The sequence below is a fragment of the Haemaphysalis longicornis genome, unplaced genomic scaffold (genome assembly GCF_048455015.1).
Source record: "Haemaphysalis longicornis isolate Haplotype H1 unplaced genomic scaffold, Haemaphysalis longicornis Haplotype H1 scaffold_10, whole genome shotgun sequence".
NCBI classification, from domain to species: domain Eukaryota; kingdom Metazoa; phylum Arthropoda; class Arachnida; order Ixodida; family Ixodidae; genus Haemaphysalis; species Haemaphysalis longicornis.
The window spans coordinates 144,912,892-144,931,821 of NW_027526204.1; the positions used below are offsets into that span (position 1 = coordinate 144,912,892).

Consider the following 18,930-nt stretch of genomic DNA (forward strand, 5'->3'; position numbering starts at 1 on the left):
TTCTCCTGCCCTTGCTGTTTAGCAGACAACATTATTGACCACAAGCCAGCGTGAATGTGTAATACACAGACTAAAACAAAGGCATGTTCGTCAAAAACACGGCGCAAAGCCAGTGCAAATGGGAAGGTAGCAAGTGGATGCAAAAATACCTTGTGATGCAAATGGAAGTGTGTAACAAAAGGGCATAAAAAAATTACAACGAACAAGTGGATGGTCCGCCAGACAGATCACTCGTGATTAGGATTGGCACCAAGTACTAGACGGTGGTGATCCAAGTGGTCACTCATGACATCTGTGGCAGGTACCCGCAAAAAAAAAAGAGAGAGAGAGAGAGAAAAGGAAGCTCCCACTAACTAAAGGTAGTGAAGCTATACGCAGCGTTCACGACTATCGCGAAGGTTTAGGTCCATGATTGCAGCTGATTTGCTCCTTCTTCGCTGCCGCAACAACGTATACTCCATTGCGTACACTATGACGTGTCTTTCTTGTCCCGAGCAAGTGTTACCACGATTACGGCAAACGCCGGAGTTTCTTTTTGGCCAATCCTGGCCAATCTCCCAAAGTATGCTTGGCTTGACAAACGTACGGAGGGGACGCTAGGCAGTCATCGCGAGGCACGCACACATGAGCGCTATGCATTCTTTTGTTTTGTTAACTGCTGGGCAGTCGCCGCGATGCCCGCCCTCATGTGCGTGCGATCGGCAATTTCTTGGTATTTTTAATTGCGGACACGAAAAATTACGGTTTGCTAATTATCGTTACTGTTAAAAATGACTGCTTGAAGGGATTTGAGATCAGAGAAATGTGCAGAAAAAGCTGAGTGATAAAATTGTGTGGGACGCATGGAAGTGAGAGCAGTTTCTTCGAAGTCCTCATTTGAGCACTGGGTATAGCTTTGGGGATGTGTTGATGTGTGAAGACGTGCCAGCCTTTCTTTTAATGCCTGTTTCCTTGAGTCCCTTTCTAAGCAATTTGACCTTCTATTTCCAATCTCATTGTTGTCCTCAATCCTCTCCTTTCCCACGCCTCTTGCAGTGCTACCACCTCAAGCGTTGCAAGTGCAGCACTGGCAGCAGCGCAGTGGACAAATCAGGTTGGTCATCCGTATCAGGTTTTACATTTCGGGGGACTTCTCTGAGAGGGGGCAGAGTGCCGAACGTTAGTCCTAACTTTGCGCCATTCTCATTTTTCCAGCCGTCAACTCCTGGCGTGGCTCCGCAGGTGAGTTCTCGCCTGCACATCTATGAAATTCCTTTCTGTAGGTGCAGATTGGTGCAGGACTGTGATAAGCTTTGCTCCTTGTGATGGAGCATTGTGTAGCCTAGACATATTCTAATCTACCCGACGTATTTTGAAGTCTGTCTTGACACCTTTGAGGGGCGGCACACTGGTTTTAAACCAAAAAAGTTTATTTTTGCAGTTATGATGAAGAAAATTTGGGGTTATATGCAGTTCTTCATTCTGTTCGTGGATATAAAATTTGTTTTTGTATAAAACAACTATGTTTAAATTTATTAGGGTTTTTATATTTGATATCTTGACAGCCTTCGTAAAAGCACTGCTGGAGGGTTGCAGCTGAACAAGGTACCAGTGAACTGTGCACAAATAAAGGAGTGCTGTAAGACTAACATCATCATTCTATCTGGTCTGTAGCAGAAGTTACGGCCATTTGGAGTTTGGGCCTGAAACGTGGGAAACTGGTTTTGCCTTCCAGGTCCAAACTCCAAATGGCCGTACCTTCTGCTATAGACCAGATAGAATGACACTGTTAGTCTTATAGCACTCCTTTATTTGTGCACAGTTCACTGGTACCTTGTTCAGCTGCATCACTCCAGCAGTGCTTTTACGAAGGCTGTCAAGATATCAAATATAAAAACCCTAATAAATTTGAACATATCTGTTTTATACAAAAACAAATTTTATATCTACGAACAGAGTGAAGCACTGCATATAACCCCAAATTTTCTTCATCACAACTGCAAAAATAAAGTGTTTGATCAAAGACCCATGCGCCCCCTTAATATGACCCTCCTGATTTGTTTTAAACCGTTACCTGTTGTCTGTGTGGTGTACTTTCGCCGGGAGTGTAAGTAGTGTTCTTCAGTAGGAGTGTGTTGGATTTTTGTACTCCATTGTCCAACAGGTAGAGCAGTGCTGCAGTCGATTGCAGAGACCGTGGCTAGTGTTGGCTCTTGCGTAACGTCACGGACATTCTTGTATGCTGGACGAAGTAGCCTTCAAAGAAACGTCCTCGCTGAAGTGTGCCGACTTAGCAGTGTAGCAGTGTTGCCCGTAGCAGCGGTGGCGCCCAGTGTGCTGAGTGTGTGTGGATGCGTAGGCGCTGGGTGCTGTGCAAGCAGCAAATGTGGCAGCCGCCCCGGTGACGTACGGCCCCCATCCCCCCGAAACCGGCATCGTGGCCACGGCAGGCCAGGTAATCCATCTGCCCTCCTCCCCTTGCGGCCTACCCTTTCCGTCCCCCTCCTTTCCCCTCACCCCGCTTTCTCGCTTCTCTGGAATGCCCGTTCTCTTGCTGGCTTTGGAGTTTAAACAGCTGGTCGGTGCCTCCTCCATCAACTGTTGCAAGCTTGTCCGTATCACGGAGCATGATGTGTACTATGCCTGGCTCCGGAGAAAAGTTTGCCTGTTTAAATTCCGGAAAGCTCCTCCACCCCAACTTTTGTCCGCCCGATACACCTTTGCTTCTTGGTGGCCAAATACAGCCACATGGTCGGTTGAGCTGAGGTGTTGGGCAGGTCTCGTGTGAATCGTGCTTATTAGGCTACTGGTATGTACTTTAAGTGCATTGACTGACTGGTTGGTACAGCATAATGAAGTAATAAATAGCACGACTGAAGAGAAAGCACGTCCACAGGAATAGCACCGCTAAATCAGTATACATAGAGGGTATACGGTACAGGGTTATTATATACCGCTGTATACGGTATTTATGGAGTATACGGAACGTATATCCCGTATACCGTATTTACTCGGATCTAACGCGCACCGGTTTTTTGTGGTCCGAAGAAGAAAAAAGACGTTACGCCCTCGGTTGTAATTGGACACAAAAATGCAACTTTTTCTCACTTGCAACAAGCAAGGTTTATTCTAAAGGTGGCACGAAATGAAATGTGCTGGTTATTGGTAGCAAGACAATCACCACGACGACGGTCCGAGGCAGCGCTGTCGCTGCCTTGGCAGCTCGGTCGTTGCGGGTCTCTGAGCCGCCTGCTGCTGCTGCTGCTGCACATACTTTGCCAGCGAATCTTCTATTTGGGGATATCAGCCCCTCTTTGGTCCGCTAAACCCTTTCCGTGTCGCCTTGTTTGCAAAAATTTCCTCTTTCTGTTTGCGCCAGTCCCACACGCAAGTGTCCCGAACACTGAACGCACGTGACATGGCCTGATTTTCATCGCTTTTGGCACACAAGATTACTGTCTTCTTGAACGCAGCATCGCGGTGAGCCTGCCGTGTCTTCGCAGTGGGAAATTCCATGGCGAAAAGAGCAGAGGAACGCAAAAAAAAAAAAAGACTACGCGGACAACAAAGGCAAACATGCGTCGACTACGAAGCGCTGGCTATGCATATGGTCCCTAGAAATTGTGCTAGTCTGCCGTCCGCGCGCTTTCTCTATGGGAAGGCGTGTCCGCGCCGCTGATGCACGCACAGCGCTGCGCAGAGGGCGCTGCGAGCAATCGGAGCGCCCGAGCGGCCGGAGCGAGAGCGGCCGGCCTGTGCCGCGCGCTACTGCAGCGGAGCGCGAGCGCGCATCGGGGTTTGTCGGCCACTTAGAGCGGTGAAATCGAATGGTACGAGGTACATCAGCTCACAATTGAAGGTACGATAGTACTATAAGACCTTTTAGTTTCTCGCCCCAAGTTTTTCGCGAATTGGAGCCTCTTTGCGGCCGCTGAATTTCGCGAGTGAGACCGAAGGATGAAACCGCAACAACCAGCATAGCCGTTTCACTACCACCGCTTGAACCATTATTAAAGTGAAGCTTTCTATGTCTCACTGGTGCCGTATGTCGCCTCGAAAAAGCATTGCAGGAAAGCCAACTGTCTCTAATGACGGTGATATTTGTGAGTAAAATGAGAGGAAAAAAAACGCTTCCCGTTGTCAGAATCGAAGCTGGCTCCATCGCGTTTTGAAGAAGCCGACGTCTATCTCAATGCGCATTTCCAACATGGTCAAAGCAGTTTGGATTTGGAGAGGAGTGCAGCCAGAAAAATTATCCACTCCTCCACTCCGCAACGATGGTTGAACACGAAGCTTTCTTCGCGTGAAATCAAATGGCAAAGGGTCGATGTCAAATCCGACGCGATCATAAGTCCAAAATGCGTTCGAGTCAAAGTGAAAGCTCAATGAGTCAAATTCAAAACTCAGACGACAAGGAATCCCTCACAAGAAAGCTTCGCGCTCAACCATCAATGTTCAGACAGTGAATCCCGTTCAAAAAGAGCTCCCTGCGGCACCAGAAGCTGCGTTTGTTCCACATAGAAACTACCGGGTCATTCCCGAACGTCATTGACGGTGACAAGCACGCAGACGGCTGGTAGGCTGACAAAAAGAAAAGCGAAAGCTTGAGTAAAATGTTTTGCCAGCAAAAACTTGTTCCTATATACTTTGGGCAGAGTGCGGGGGGAGGGGGGATAAAGCAAGGTATATATGGTCATGACAGTATAAATCAACCTCAATATTTTTACTCCTTGGTTTCAAACAGCCGCGATTATAATGATTGGCCATAACACAAATATTCTCCCGTTTTGCTTTCCCCGCGTGCGTCTCGCAATTCCCTCCGAGTGTGTGGGTGACCAAAAAGAACCTGTGCAATGAGGAATGCAAGCGAAGTTACTGATTTGCAGCCGGGTGTTATTAAAAATCAGTTTCACGTACCCAATGCTGGCGAATGTTTCAAATCGTGGTATTCACGAAAATTACAGGCACGCAAAAGAGGTTTCATAGTACCCAAATTTTTGAAAATTTCGAGGTAAGCGGAGTGTTTTAAGCGAAATGCGAAAAACGTATGGCCAGATCACTGGAATAATAGCTAGTCCTGGTAACAAACGCTCCAATGCACAGGGACGCTTCCGGAATACAGGCAAAATAATTTGCAGAAAAAAAAATTTTTTTTTAGGTATTGCGGAAAAAGAACTGCGTGATGCACGCCTGTTTCGCCTTCGCATCTGGTCCCAAAAAACTGTTTTCGAGCTTTTCAATGCCGCATCAACTGTTGGTCGCCAACGCTATATTCTATCTTGCTGTGAAGCAGGCAAAGCTAATGTTTTTCTTGTTCCTGCCGTTTTTGGCACTTCTTGAGACCCGTCGTCGTCCACATGATCAGAAGCGTCTTCCCCAGCTATATCAACAATGTAGGCGTCGGACAGCACTCCGCTAACGGGACATCGGCCGCGCACAGTGCGTACCCCGCGCAAATTGGCCGTTCGCGACGGTGTTCGGCGGGTAATGGGAGCTAACCTTTAACCGAGAGCTTATCAGCTGCCTGCAGCGGGTGTTGCATTGCGTCCTCTTTGTCAACATTTCGAGATATCCGTGATCCCCGAATGGACGTTTCGAGACAAAGGGTGGAAAATGTCGCCTATGGCAGTTATATGCACGGCAAACAAAGGTTTCGACTTAACCGGTATTTCGAGATATCCGAGTTCGAGTTATGGAGAAATCACTGTATCTGATGACTGAAGGTGATTAAACTTCGTATGCGTGTGCACACGTCTTGTTTTTTTATTCGGAATTTACATTTAACAGATTCCCAGTTGACTGGACGTAACTGAGGGGGCCGCGAAGACGCACGCTTAAGGGCCTCCAGATCAACGATGTGAAAGGTCAGAAGGCACCGGTTCGAGCTGCTTTATTTACGTACATGTACACGTGACAACATCTTGGGAAACTTGCAAAGAAAGACGGTTGTAGCTGAAGTTCCTGTAGCTGTATAGCTGTAGCTGAAGTCCCGCATGATGTTTCTAAGCTGGAAAACGATGCCGTGCCGGCAGTGTTCTCGAAGCTCCCGAGTATGTGTCGAAATCGAAATAGCGTAGCGACACCATTCCGCGGTTTTTAGGAAACTCGATCCTTCATAATACGCGAAAACGTACTCCTGCCACTTCACGCTTCGGTTAAAACTCTTCGTACTGGTAAGAATTAACTTATTTGGCTAATCTGGTTTGTCGACAGAAGCGGATAGGGTTCGAAAAGGGGCAATTAAAATGGGTTGAACCCGCCCAGAAACAGGGCAGAAATACGAAGGCAGCAGCGGCACGGCAGAGCGCCGTCCGCCGCTGCCCATCGCGCCGGCCGGCCACCGCGCTCCGATTGACTGCAGCGCCGCCGCTGCATGCATCACGGAGGAGCCCCCTTCGCGGCCGGCGGACGGCAGACTAGCACATATTTCTAGGGACCATACTATGCATTTAGAAGTCAAAGCGGCCATCTTGAAATGTCGATGGCAATACAGCGCCGCAGTTTTGAGTCATACGCGATTGTAACGCGCATGTGGTTTTGATACCTATTTTCCGGAAAAAAGGTGCATGTGTAGATTCGAGTAAATACGGTATACATTTTTGAGGGAGGATAATTAGTGTAGTCACATTATTTGTTCTGACAGATTCCTTGTAAGGCAGAATTAACCCAGTTGGGCATTGTTTTTGTATGTCCTTTATTTTTCAGCGCACCGCCACGGTTCGTCACTTTTTTTTTCTTCTTTCTTTGCCAGCTTGGGTTTCATCCTGTGATCTTTTTTTTTTTTTTGGAACGAGCTGAAGTAATCGTTTGTTAGAAGACCAAAAAGTCATAAAAAGGGCCAGACGGGAGGCCTTGCTGTTTCCAAAATTAACATGTGCCCACGTGATTTCAGCTTGCCCTGATGCCTACGATGCGCACCCCACTTTGGCTTGTATGTCTGTAGTGGATGGGTAGGAAAAAGAAGTGCAGTACCAAGGCTGTTTGCCTGATTGGCCTGAAGCACGTGCTCGGCGTCTTAGGCCTTGTTTTTGCCCACGGAGGTCATTTTTGCCCACGGCGATGAAACCGGTGAGGGGTAGAGGTATACAGCTTTGCTGTAAAACCTGCAGAGCTCGTGTTTACCTCCGTGCAATGCAGCATGCCCCTCCACCTGCTATAACGGCACTTTCCAGCTGTCAGGCAAAAATTTCCATCAAGCGATTATCTGTACTCTACTTGTCAAGCATCTTGGCCTGTCGCTGCCTCTGAGAGCAGGGTGTGTTCTGGTGTGGGTGCGTTGCATTTGCGCACTGGGGGGGAAAAAAACCCCGGTCAGGGGATTGGCGGGTAGGGTGTAGCGTTGGTAGGAACGTGTGTGACTCGCCCCTGTACGTGTCCACTCCCTCTCCTGCCCCCTAGGATCACGGAGCAGCACATGATCAGGCTGTCCCTGCCCCCGAGGCTGGTGCTGTAAGTGGGTCCTCCACTGTGTCTCCCCTACCCCTCCCCTTCCCGCTACCTACCATGCAGACACATGCGCCAGCGAGCATGTTTGTTTGGTGACCAAAGAGTCGCTCAGGCTGTGTGGCTGCTCAGGCTGCTGTTGTGGCTGTCGTGTACCAGAAAAGTACGAGGGCTTGCTTTGAACTGAATGTACAAAGGTTTTCGTTTGTTTGGAAGGAGTGTTATTGACACTCTGAGCTGGCCGCAAACCTTCCCTCGATGACTTGGATGGCTTCGTGTGACTCTTGCGGCCTGGCTTACGGAATGCCTGCCTTGCAGCCTTGCGTAGTTTGTTCTTGAATGTGGCATTTATCTGCTGTGGAACAGTGGCGTGACGCTAAGTGTGTAACTGCCACTTGATTTTTGGGAGGAGTGCCCTTGTGAGGACCTGTGACCGTTATGACTCAAGTTATGTGCCAAACACTGGAAATGGCTGAAATCATATCGTAGCAACCACCGTCACAAAGCAACGTAGCAAGTGGTAGCGCTGGCATGTGTCGCAGCTGTTGTCAGAATAGTGGGTTGCGGAGCTGTACGCATTCTCTTTTAAGTGGCGACCACCGTCAAAATAGTGCCATTGGAAATATAGATGAGCTCAGTGACCCAGTAAAAGTGCTCAATTAAATGCAAGCGAGTGCATCTGTTGCTTGAAGTACCCTGAACCCTGCTACATCCATGCTGCTTAGGAAGACCCGGAGGTCTGACAACCGGTCGCCGGGATGGGTCACTTTGGAGCGTTTAGTGGCTTGGAGGAGACAGAAAAACCAGCCTTTTTGTGGTGCCTGCATTACATTGGACACTGTAATATTGGCAGTACCTTTACTCGCGTTAGCACTGGTACCTGCATCAAGTTGGTAATGCGCGCACATATGAGCTTATGCTCTGGGCCATGCTGATTTAACATCTGACTCACATGCTAGTCTTAGTAGAAGGGAGTCTTGATTTATGGGGCCATTACTTTATCAACGCTGCAATGCATGCAAGCTGCACTTGTAAGCAGTTTCGCATGTGCCATCGCATCTGCTCAGCGCAATACATCTGCATTGTTTGCTCGCAGGGATAGATTGCATTGTGAGCTGCTTTGCAAATGCGCTCATCCTGCATCATGCAGTAACTGCTTATATCGGGTTATAAGCTGGCTTTTAAGTGCAGAGCACTTTAGGGGCTCGCCTTGTTGTCGTAGCTCACTGCAACGCGTAACGCTCGACTTCTGGAATCAGGCAGCGCAGCGAAATGACGGACCCAAGTAGAGCCCGGCGTACTGGCGTAGCAGCATGCCACAGAATCTGCAAAAACCAAGCGGTTTATATAGTCATAACCGTTCGAAACTCGTGAACCGCTGGCACTTGTCAGCAAAGAAAATTGCAGGTACATTTAAGGCAGAATATACATAATTAACTGGCAGCGCCCACGTTCATTTAGTTAGGAACGCTCGTTGGGTTGGTTTTTGTGATACTAAGTGAAAAAAAAGTGGCAGTGCAAGAAAAAAATGGCGCATCCCAAACTGGGCCGTAAGGTGCCGGCAGCGCCGGCACGTGGTGGAGGTAAAGCAAGCACAAAAAAAAAAAAAAAAAACGAGCTCCTGCTGGTGCAGTTTCAGGCAGGGCGCGCGAGCACTGCTAAGGCGGGAAATTTGAATTGCATTGGGCAAACCTCCGTTCCATTCATCAAGAGAAGAGTGAGACAGGGCGGCGAAGAGCGTGATGGGTGGTAGCAGTGAGCAGATAACGGCACTACCGCCCATTTTGGTGAATCACTACTCTACAATTCGACAGCTTTCACGTTGAGTGGAATGGCTTTAATTTTTTTTTCAAATGGACAGAAAACTTGTTTGTTTGTAATGGGAAGCTGCTGTTGCCTTCAGCCATCTCTCTTGAGGCAGCATGGTAGCGCTGTAGTGTTGAACGTTGAACGAAGTTCAGCCTTTCCAGGCAATGACGGCATTCATAATGAGTGTAGCAAGTGCCCGCAGCGTTTGATTTTGCTGGCTTGGAGGATTTCCTGCGCTTGAGGCTGTACTGTATCAATCATCCGTCTTAAATTCAGTATTTTCCGCTGCTTTTTTTTTTTTTTTTTTTTTTTTTTTTTTTTTTTGACCGCATGTTGGCCGGTGGTGCCTTCCTGCAGACTGTGTCCAGCCTGGGCACGGTGGTTGTGGATGGCGTGAGCTACCCGCGCTACCCGATCCCGGACGTCTCCACATACCGCTACGACGAGAAGTCAGGATACTACTACGACGCCTCAACAGGCCTGTACTACGACGCCAACTCGCACTACTACTACAACCCGGAGGCCCAGCAGTACATGTACTGGAACAACGAGAAGCAGACGTACCTGCCGGCACCCACGTCGACCACCGCGGCCACCACCACTGCGGCGGCGGCCACCACTGCTGCAACTACCACCACCGCTGCAACCACCGTTGCTGCCGCAGCTGTTGCCACAACCGGGGATCAGGCTGCAGGTGAGGGAGGCCGCTACTGCAGTTTTGTTGTCCCCTTTTGACGCCGAACAACCTCCGTCTTGAGCCACGTACATTCAGCAGTGACTCATGAGGGGTTGACGGTAACGTGCAAAGTGGTCAAGAATGGGTCTAGTTGGTGTCCATTCATAATTATAGAACATCGGAAGCTCGATGGGACAAAGAGAGGACAGCAATGCCAGTGCTTATGTTGTTGTCTTTTCTTCCTGCTGTCAAGCTTGCGATGTTCTATCATGAATTGATAACTTACCACTGAGGCACCACTGAGCAGCGCAATGTGACAGGGTTCTGTCTCACGGCCAGTAGTATCGCATTGATGTGTCTTGAAGTAAGATAGCTTGTATAATCTGTGGAGCAGTTATTATCTAGGTGATTGTTCACAGTCCTCATAGTCACCAAGGGCAATGCAATAGCGTCTTACTTAAAGGGAAGGTGAAGCGGTTTTAGAATTAAAAGAAAAGTTGACTAGCAGCAAGTACACATTGAATAGTTCATGTGTACGAAATATTTTCGCAATACATACAATAGAAGCGGCGCAATGAGCAAACAAAAGTGGCCCGATGCCCCGCCCCCCACTCGCCGCGCGATGCCGGAAGACCGAGGAGCGCGGGCGAAAACCGGCTGAAAAACGTCATACCTGGACTTCCGGCCGGATCGGCCGCATCGGCCATGCTCTTATCGCCGTGTTTCCTTGTGAATGATACTTGTTGTTGTTGTGGTTGATAGCACTCATTTGTACAATTTTCGTGTTCAAAAAGTATGCACGAACGCCAAACGAGGCATACGTTATCATGCCGTATTCCTAAGCAGAATAATGCCACGCCGGGATGCTTGATAACATACGGAAGCGACAGCCGAGGTGGCTGTGCTTGATGACAGAGAATATACTACACTACGTTAAATACTTTGTAAACCGCTCCAATGCGGCTCTTTTTTTTTTTTTTTTTTTTTTGATGCGACGGACGTGAATGTTCACATTAGATTCTAGATTTAGGAAGGATGGGGCATAATGCTGTACTTTGGCCGGGGATGTTTCGTTCCATTCCAGAAACCAAGTCACATTTGTTCAGGAAATACTTGTTTCGTTAAACGCGTCGGTTTTCTTTCCCTATGGGCTCAGGACAGTGTTCAAAAAAACAATTTTTTGGCGAAACTAAAACAAGGGGCCAATCCTGATAGAAGTTCTCTCCTGGCTAAGAGGTAAACAGTATTCCTACAAAGTAAAAGCACCAAGACAACCAGATTACTTATTTTACAAGTATACATGTCACGATAAAGTGATGTTTGTCTGGAATTAAAAAAAAAAGACCACTCCGAACCACCACCGTGCCATAATTTGTGTTGACTGCGGGGGCCTCATTTTTTGCCCAAGATTCCGTGTGGCTGCATATTATAACCTGGCAAGCACTTGTTGTCACTGAACCTCAAGTGTGCTCCAGTGATAGTCGGTGATATATATAATGATGATACTAAAATATTAGGAGCGAAGAGAAAATATACGGCCTCTGTCCGACTAGCGCTGCAAATGCTTAAATCTAGAAATGCTGAAACAGGCCAACGATTCATTATCACAAATGTTTGGTGATTGTTACCTAAAGTAACGTAACTACAACGTAACTGCCTTGTCCGACTGGTCTGTTAATTATAACGAGGTGGCCGTAATATTGTAGCAGAATGCGCAACGCACAAGCGAAAATCAAGCCCTACTACAGCCAATAATGCTGAGCAGGCACTAGTATGCTGCAGTGTTTTCAGAATAAATGCATGTGAAGCAGTAAGACGCCACTCATCGAAGTGCAGCTAGCAATCGCGGAGGCGCCGTAGCGCCGCTGCCGAAATGGCGCGCTCGTGCGGGTCTGTGTGCGGGGATGAGTAACAAGGCTGGGGTGGGCGACAACGAACAAAGGAAATGCGGAAGCAGAGTCTGCGTGTTGGTTTATGCGTGTATCGGCAAGATGTGTCTCGCATATACGTTTACAGCGCATGAACGCTATTTTTTCGCGCAGTGCCCGTGCGTGCTTTTCGCTGGTAGATTGTTTATAAAACGCCCATTAATCTTCGGCATAAATGGTTTTGTGTATAATAAGAAACAGTTAAGGCAGTACCTAATATTACCATAAGGTATAAAACCCCCCTATGCTGGTTGCCTAATTCAAAAATATTTTGATGGAACCCACTAGTCGACGTCACAGTCACTGCTTTGGGGTTCTCTGTCGTGTAAAGCAAATTGAAGCTCCAAGATAATTGAACCAACAGCACGGGAAATTATAAAACAAACTTCCAGTCATGTGCGAAAATTAAACTGCAAGCTAAATTGCCGCAAAGGCAACCGTGCGGTCGTTCGCAATGCTTCCGACAACCCGCGCGGCCGAAGGGTGTCCTCCTTTGACGTCATGACAGGCGCAACCAATCAGGGGCGTCAAAAGACGAAAAGCGCGCGTCTTTCAAACAAGGCCGCGCTTTTTGCAAGATAAATGCCACTTGGACTCATGGACGATAAATTTCAATGTGATATTCGGAATCAGCGCGCAATAAACTATATAACTGTTAATCTAACTCAATTTTTTTGGAAAGCGCTTCAGCTTCCCTTTAAGCAAGCCGCTGGGCAATTTTTCTGAGAAAAAAGATATTGGAGTATTGTTTGGGGGGATCGAAGTCGAGTTCTTGTGTTGCAAACACCATCAGTGCAGCCCACCTTTAGCTGTGGCAGCAAGCAGTTGTGAGATCCGGTGTTCCCTTTCGCCTTTGTTTGTCATTCTGTTTGCCCATTGCGTGATGGTCGCAAGAATGCCCCGGTGTGTTTTGCGTGCCTGCAGCGGCTGCTGCCACAGCCGGCGCGGCAGCGGCAGCAACGGCTGAGGCTGCCGATGCCAACGACAAGAACAAGGGTGGCAAGGCCAAGGACAAGGAGGACAAGGTCAAGATTGCCAAGAAGATCGCCAAGGCAAGCATTGTTATTTTTATGGCATCCACACCAAGATGGGTGTCTGAGTGGTCACTGCTTGTGGTTCCTTCCATCGCCGTAGGCAGCCTCTTCTAGACATGCAGTTGATGATTTCTTGACTTGCGTTGAGTATTACAAAAATGTTACTTTGCTGCCACTGAGTGGGCTGTTGCTCTTCATTTGAAAAATGATAAATGTGTCGTTTTGAGTTTAGGGCTTGCGTTATTTCCGGTAGGTACTTGACTTGAGTTCTTCTGCGTTCAGCCAACCATAAATAATCGACAAATTCACTTCAGAGTCCTCTGAATGTACAGGCTTAACCTATCACTGGCACAAATCAAATATTTCCAAGCTTTTGTTTTCTTTTGCCATAAAGGAATCAATAAATGGATTGAACGGCATACCAGTGTAACGTTGGGTGAAAGTTTAAAACGGCAATATCTCATGTAGTGTATCACTTCGCCCAAGAGATGAACGAGGATGTCAACGCACGCACATTTTTTAAAGGAGCTTCTTTTTCTCACCTAGTTTGTCATCGTTGCAGTAGTTTATAAGCATATCAAGTGCAAAAAATCACAGTAACGCACGCATTCTTTGCGTCATGCAGAGGAACAACCGGCTGCAGTAATAATGCGCAAGGGCAATTTCCGTTGTAGTTTTTAAGTTGTACCTGTGTATAGTTGCTGTAGGGTCACCTGTCCCCGCTGTTGCTGCCACGTGCAGGACATGGAGCGCTGGGCCAAGACACTCAACCAGAAGAAGGAGAACGCCAAGCAGGGCTTGGTGACCTCAGCGCAGAGCCTGGCCGACGAGCGGCAGTCGGCGGCGGCCGACGCGGGCTTCGCCATCCTCGAGAAGCACCAGACCACGGTCGACCGGATCGCCTTCGGCGGCAACTTGCTGCAGCCCAGCGTTCCCGAAAGCCCCCTGGCCGCAGGTGGGCAGTGGGCTCATGCCCTTTCATTTTAAGGGGCAGACAACCCCTCTTTGTGGCATGCCTGTCCTCTAGCTTTAATGAAAGCCAGCCTTTTTTGGGTAGTAGGTTAACCACGAGGAATTTCGAAATAAAGCGGCAGACATAATTTTAATTCCGAACTAGGCTTAGGTTGGCCCAAAGGGCCATGAAACAAAGAATCACTTAGGGACAGGAAGCAAGCCTCCTGGTTCAGAAAACAATCTTGAGCAGATGGTGTCATAGTTCAAATAAAGAGAAAAGGAATTGGGCAGGCCATGTAGTGAGACGAAATGACGACAGATGGACCAGCAGGGTAACAGAGTGGATACCAAGAGACTGGACTAGAAGAAGGGGAAGGCCAATAACTAAATAACTCGGTAGAGGAACCAAATTGGGGGTAATTTGGGGGTGAAGGACAAACTGGGGGGGCCACAGGACAGGAGTGGTTGGAGGTCAGTGTTTGGGAGAGGTCAGTCTGGGAGAGGTCAGTCTGACCTCCTCAGAGGTCAGAGGAGGTCAGTCCTGCAGTGGACCTATGTAGGCTATTGATGATGATGTTGGTAAGCTTTCTGAAGTCGGAAAGGTGAAACCAGGTTGGTGTAATAATTGTACATCAACGACGTAGGTTGCACCTCGCTGATAAATTTGCTGACCTCTGAACGATTGAGGGGCGGTTTGGGATGAAGGCATCATCCTTGGCTTTGGTTGAGGCATAGAGCATGTGGTTTGTGTTGGATTGGATTGTGTTGGATTGGATTGGAGCTACAGTAATGGTCTCCTTGTGGTCCGCAGTGGCCGGGGCCGGGGCGCGGGAGATGATGCTCGTGCCGGAGTACGGGGGCGGCTCGGATTCGGACTCTGAGGCGGAAGGGGACGAGAGCCGCTTCCTCGACTGGACCAAGCTGGCCTGCCTGCTGTGCAAGCGACAGTTCCCCTCCAAGGAAGTCCTCACAAAGCACGTCCAACTGTCGGGACTCCACAAGGTACACGGCAGGCAGCTTGAAATCGCGTTTCTGCATGCAAAGGTTCCCTATTTAAGCGGGTTTTTAACATTTATAAACAAATTCACAGCATGATGTGTTTACAGGCTTGCTAGCAAGGCCAAAAAGATGCTGCACAAAATGTTTTGGGTGTGGTCTAAGTTCGAAGGTTTCTAGGGATTGGGAGGCCATGAGAGCTTGGGAGGAAAGCTCTGGGTGTATGTCTCTGATCAGTGCTTGGTGATGACAGGAAATGTCACAGGGTGTACTCACTCCTGCACAATTCGTATGTGGTTGCTTTGAGTGGTGGCAAAAAGGGGGGAGGGAAGACTTTCGCACGGGTCTTAACAGGGTGCCCTGTGGTACTTATAGGTGTTTGTGTGCAGCGTGGCAGCGGAGAATGTGTCTGAATGTTCACCTTGCCGGGATCTGCCGGGGCACTACACAGTGCAGTGCACCCCTTTTGAAAGGGTGGAGCCTGGGGTTTACTAGTAGCCTGCTCAAGTAGTAGTAGGTGCTCCAAATGGTTGCACTGTATCCGTACTATGCACTCTCATTGTTAGCGTCGAGTGCCTTTGGTGTGTGCAAAAAAGGCTGTACAGAGTCAAACTGGTGTCCTCAAGCGACTTCCTTTTCTGTGCAGCAAAACCTCGAGACGCTTCGCCTCTCCAAAGGAGGCGGTGGTGCGGACGGCCAGGCAAGTGCTTTTCGCGAATCCCCCTCCCCCACCCTTTCTTACTGGTGTGTTTCTGTGTCTGTCCGGCCAGTCCAGTGATGGAGGGGGGTGCACGATAGTGGTGCCTGCGTTGCGTGCGCTTAGGCTTGTTGCGGCAGCCTTGTTTCCGCAGACATGTGACAAAGTGGCGCATGCAGTGCCATGTCGTAGAAAGTTCCACGTTGTTGTTGTTGACGACGGATCATTGCCTCGCAAGCAAAAAAGGATACAGAAAGAAACCTGTAGTGATGAAAGCTGTCGAGAAACCCTGTGTCATCCTCGACTTGGAAAAGGGGAAGGGGGGTTGTATCGGCCGTTGGTGGAGGACACCGTGCGAGCTCCTCCTCCTGGGGTGGTGGACTGTTGTTGCAGGCCTACAGGGACAGAGCACGGGAGCGCCGGCTCAAGTATGGCCAGCCAGAGCCGCCGCAGGGTGGCACCCTGCGGGAGAAGGTGGCGAGGCCTACGCCCGCCGTCCAGTGAGTTGTGCTCTTCTGCTGCTGCTCTCGCCCAAGCCTCGCTCCCTCTTGACGGGGTGTTTGCTGTTTGCTTTGTAGTAGGCTTTAAAGGGTGCCGGTACCAATTTTCGGGGGGATAATATTGCTACGCAGTTTGCTTCCTTTACTCGCCAGTACATCCTGGCTGAGGTATGAACAGCTTATTTTAATTTCATCTTATTTATCGTGCCGACGAAATGGCTCGGGAAGCGGTACACACAAAGTTGGCGTCAATGTGAATTCCCTCCCCCGTATGAAGGAAAACAAAGTGACACAGCCGAGGGATCTCGGCGCATGGCAGGAACTCATGATGTCACTTCACTTGCGTGGTTTGGCAAGCGGCGACATGGCTACTTAGTTCGCTCAATTAGTTCGCATGGCACTGGCAGCCATCGCAAACTAATGCAAATAGCTGCAGCTACAGGTTTTACTGCTCGCTGGAATGAAACTCTTGGCAAAGACAAAGTTTCACACGTGGCCAAGAATCGCAGTAAAAGTTGTCATCCATGCTGCTAGTGAAAGTGGCCATTGAAAGTCCACCGCCAATGGTAGGCCTAAACACATAAGGCAGCCCAGTCCTGAAGACCTTTGGGTGTTCTGAATGCTTTGAAACCGCCGCCGTAGGCACACTCCCTGCTGTTAGCTCAATAGGTCAGGCCCTACCTGGAAAGAGTGATGATTGGAGTGCTGAGGCCGACACTGTTGCGGGGCACATGCCGCAACGACCTTTGGCGGTGTGTGGCAGCCCAACAACGCCTCCGCAGTGTTTGACATCCGCACAAAATGGTGATGGGGTGCCATACTTCTCTCGTGCTAGCCCCCCGGGCATGAAGCTACAGAAACTGCAACTGACGATAATTTTCATTGCGTTCAGATTAATTCCCCTATGCTCGGGCATTCAAATTGCTGATTCAGGATTGCTGGGCCAGTAACTGACGGAGGCAACGAAGGGAAATGTAGTGTCGGTGCTCCTTTCAAAAAAAAAAAAGGCATGGGCAAGGAAGAACGAAAGGCCCACCAAAATATGCTTTGTCAGCGATTTCATTATGGAATGACAATGTGGACCAGTATAGATCCCTTGGTCTTCGACGATTTAGAAGTTTCTTCTATAAGCAGCTCATCAGAAATGTGTATCTGTAATTGTCAGCATTCATTGAAGTTGCACTTTCTGCATAAAACACGCGCAGAAGTGGTAATTTGGCGTATATGTCGCCACATGACGCATCGCATGACGGCTTGTTGACAAAATAGGAAAGTCATGCTAGCCTTTGCGGGAAGGTCCAAATGATTAGTCTAAGTGTGTCTTGTAGCATACGCCGTCTAATTTCTCCAGCCGCACTGAACGGGGCATAGAGTGGCTCCTGGTTACCACAGGAATAACTACGTTCACTTTCTGAATGGCCTCGCCAGAGTGCGCGTGGCACAAGGGAACTAACTCGGACGCGGGGTTCTCTCTCTTGTGGTGCCCCCCCAAGGAGCTATGAGGAGCCCACAAAGCAAGGCATCGGCGAGGACAATATAGGCAACAAGATGCTCAAGGCCATGGGCTGGTCGGAGGGGCAGGGCTTGGGCAAAACCAACGCGGGCACCACCAACATCGTCGAGGTACGTCTCCTCCCCCACCACTGGGCTGGCCGCCACCCTCCCCCTCGCACGTCTGTTGCTGCTGTTGTGACCGCTGTTTGCATGCTTCGTTGGGCGCGGCATGTGGGGCCAGAGCTTTCCGATTCTCGTAGCTGAGCTTGACATTTTTTACGCACGTGATGTCTTCCGTTAACATGTACACTCTTCTGTGTTCTTACCTGTTTCTGTGTGATGTCCAGAGACTTACGTTAATGTTCAGTGTTCGAAAAATAGGGTTAGACCAGGCATATGGTGTAATTACATTTGCGGCAAATGCAGCAACAGCACCTGTGTTCTCATTTTGCAGTAATGTCACAATCATGGCAGAGCTTTCATAGCTGAAGCAATATTGCTAGCCATGCTTAAGGTTCTTGAATAGTTCAGAACCCTATCGGAACTTGTTGTTCCCAATCTTTCCCCTTGGCAGTGGGTATGAAGAGTTGGCTTTTGAAGCGTTATTACATAAGTCCGATCAGGCCCAACGCACCTCAGCCGCCAATCGGAAGGCTGTCAAGCGACAGGAGAGCCCAACTGTTCTTATCAGTCATAAGCAGTGAACTGATGTGCGAACGCATTCATTCCGATACCGGAAGTTTCTTTGTGTGCTGCAAGAACTTGGTCCCCTTCTCTCCTCGCCTCAACAGGTTCAGAGAAGAGTGGCCAGTGCCGGTTTGGGTGTGAGGGGGGCCACCTACGGAGCAACCGCTGCCAACACGTACAAGGAATCTGTAAAAAAGGCCATGGCTGCACGCTACAACGAGCTCAGCTAACTGGCTGCCTGCCTGCCTGGGCAGGCAGTCAATGTATTATATGTGTATGTAGTAGTGGGCGGGAGGGATTCTGTGCCAATAAAAGAAGGCTCCAGAACTGCTGTCCAGTCTTTGTGGTGGCAAAGTGGGGGAGTGATGTGAACTGCAAGTCCTTCGTGCCGACAACTGTTAGCCATATTATACAGTTGAACCTCGTAAAACACTGATGTAGCGAATTATCGGCTGTAGCGGACTAAATAGAAACTTCGATTGGTCACGCCTTATTTCAATGACACTTATTCTTTCGTAACAAAACTGAAACTGTGAGAGCGGTGCGCGATATCAGATATAATGGAGAAATATTTGACCAGGAGTCCGAGAAGCTACTAGGAAAAAATTCCAGTCTTCCGAAACTCCAGAAGTATAAAGGCCCTTTCGTTCGTGGACACTGTGGAAAACTTTATGCTGCTCAGTGCTGCGAGGTGGCCACCAGATGAAGATCGCATCCTTCATCAAATAAATAA

At 48.9% G+C, this 18,930-nt stretch overlaps 1 protein-coding gene across 5 annotated transcripts in view; it reads left to right on the forward strand.

Moving 5' to 3' along the window:
• Window positions 1-18,524, forward strand: part of LOC144159575 (RNA-binding protein 5-A-like) — a 30,652-nt gene extending 12,128 nt beyond the window's left edge. For 2 of the 5 annotated variants that reach the window (XM_077691151.1, XM_077691150.1), the window contains 12 exons: window positions 1,036-1,093; window positions 1,195-1,221; window positions 2,339-2,434; window positions 7,378-7,428; window positions 9,589-9,925; window positions 12,760-12,887; window positions 13,611-13,824; window positions 14,635-14,825; window positions 15,466-15,519; window positions 15,910-16,016; window positions 17,510-17,639; window positions 18,302-18,524. In XM_077691151.1, the coding sequence (XP_077547277.1) occupies window positions 1,036-1,093; window positions 1,195-1,221; window positions 2,339-2,434; window positions 7,378-7,428; window positions 9,589-9,925; window positions 12,760-12,887; window positions 13,611-13,824; window positions 14,635-14,825; window positions 15,466-15,519; window positions 15,910-16,016; window positions 17,510-17,639; window positions 18,302-18,427 (1,519 nt within the window). In that variant the 3' untranslated portion in view covers window positions 18,428-18,524. The remainder of the gene's footprint in view (window positions 1-1,035; window positions 1,094-1,194; window positions 1,222-2,338; window positions 2,435-7,377; window positions 7,429-9,588; window positions 9,926-12,759; window positions 12,888-13,610; window positions 13,825-14,634; window positions 14,826-15,465; window positions 15,520-15,909; window positions 16,017-17,509; window positions 17,640-18,301) is intronic. The other 3 variants (XM_077691152.1, XM_077691154.1, XM_077691153.1) reach the window with 3 other exon arrangements.
• Window positions 18,525-18,930: the final 406 nt, after the last annotated feature.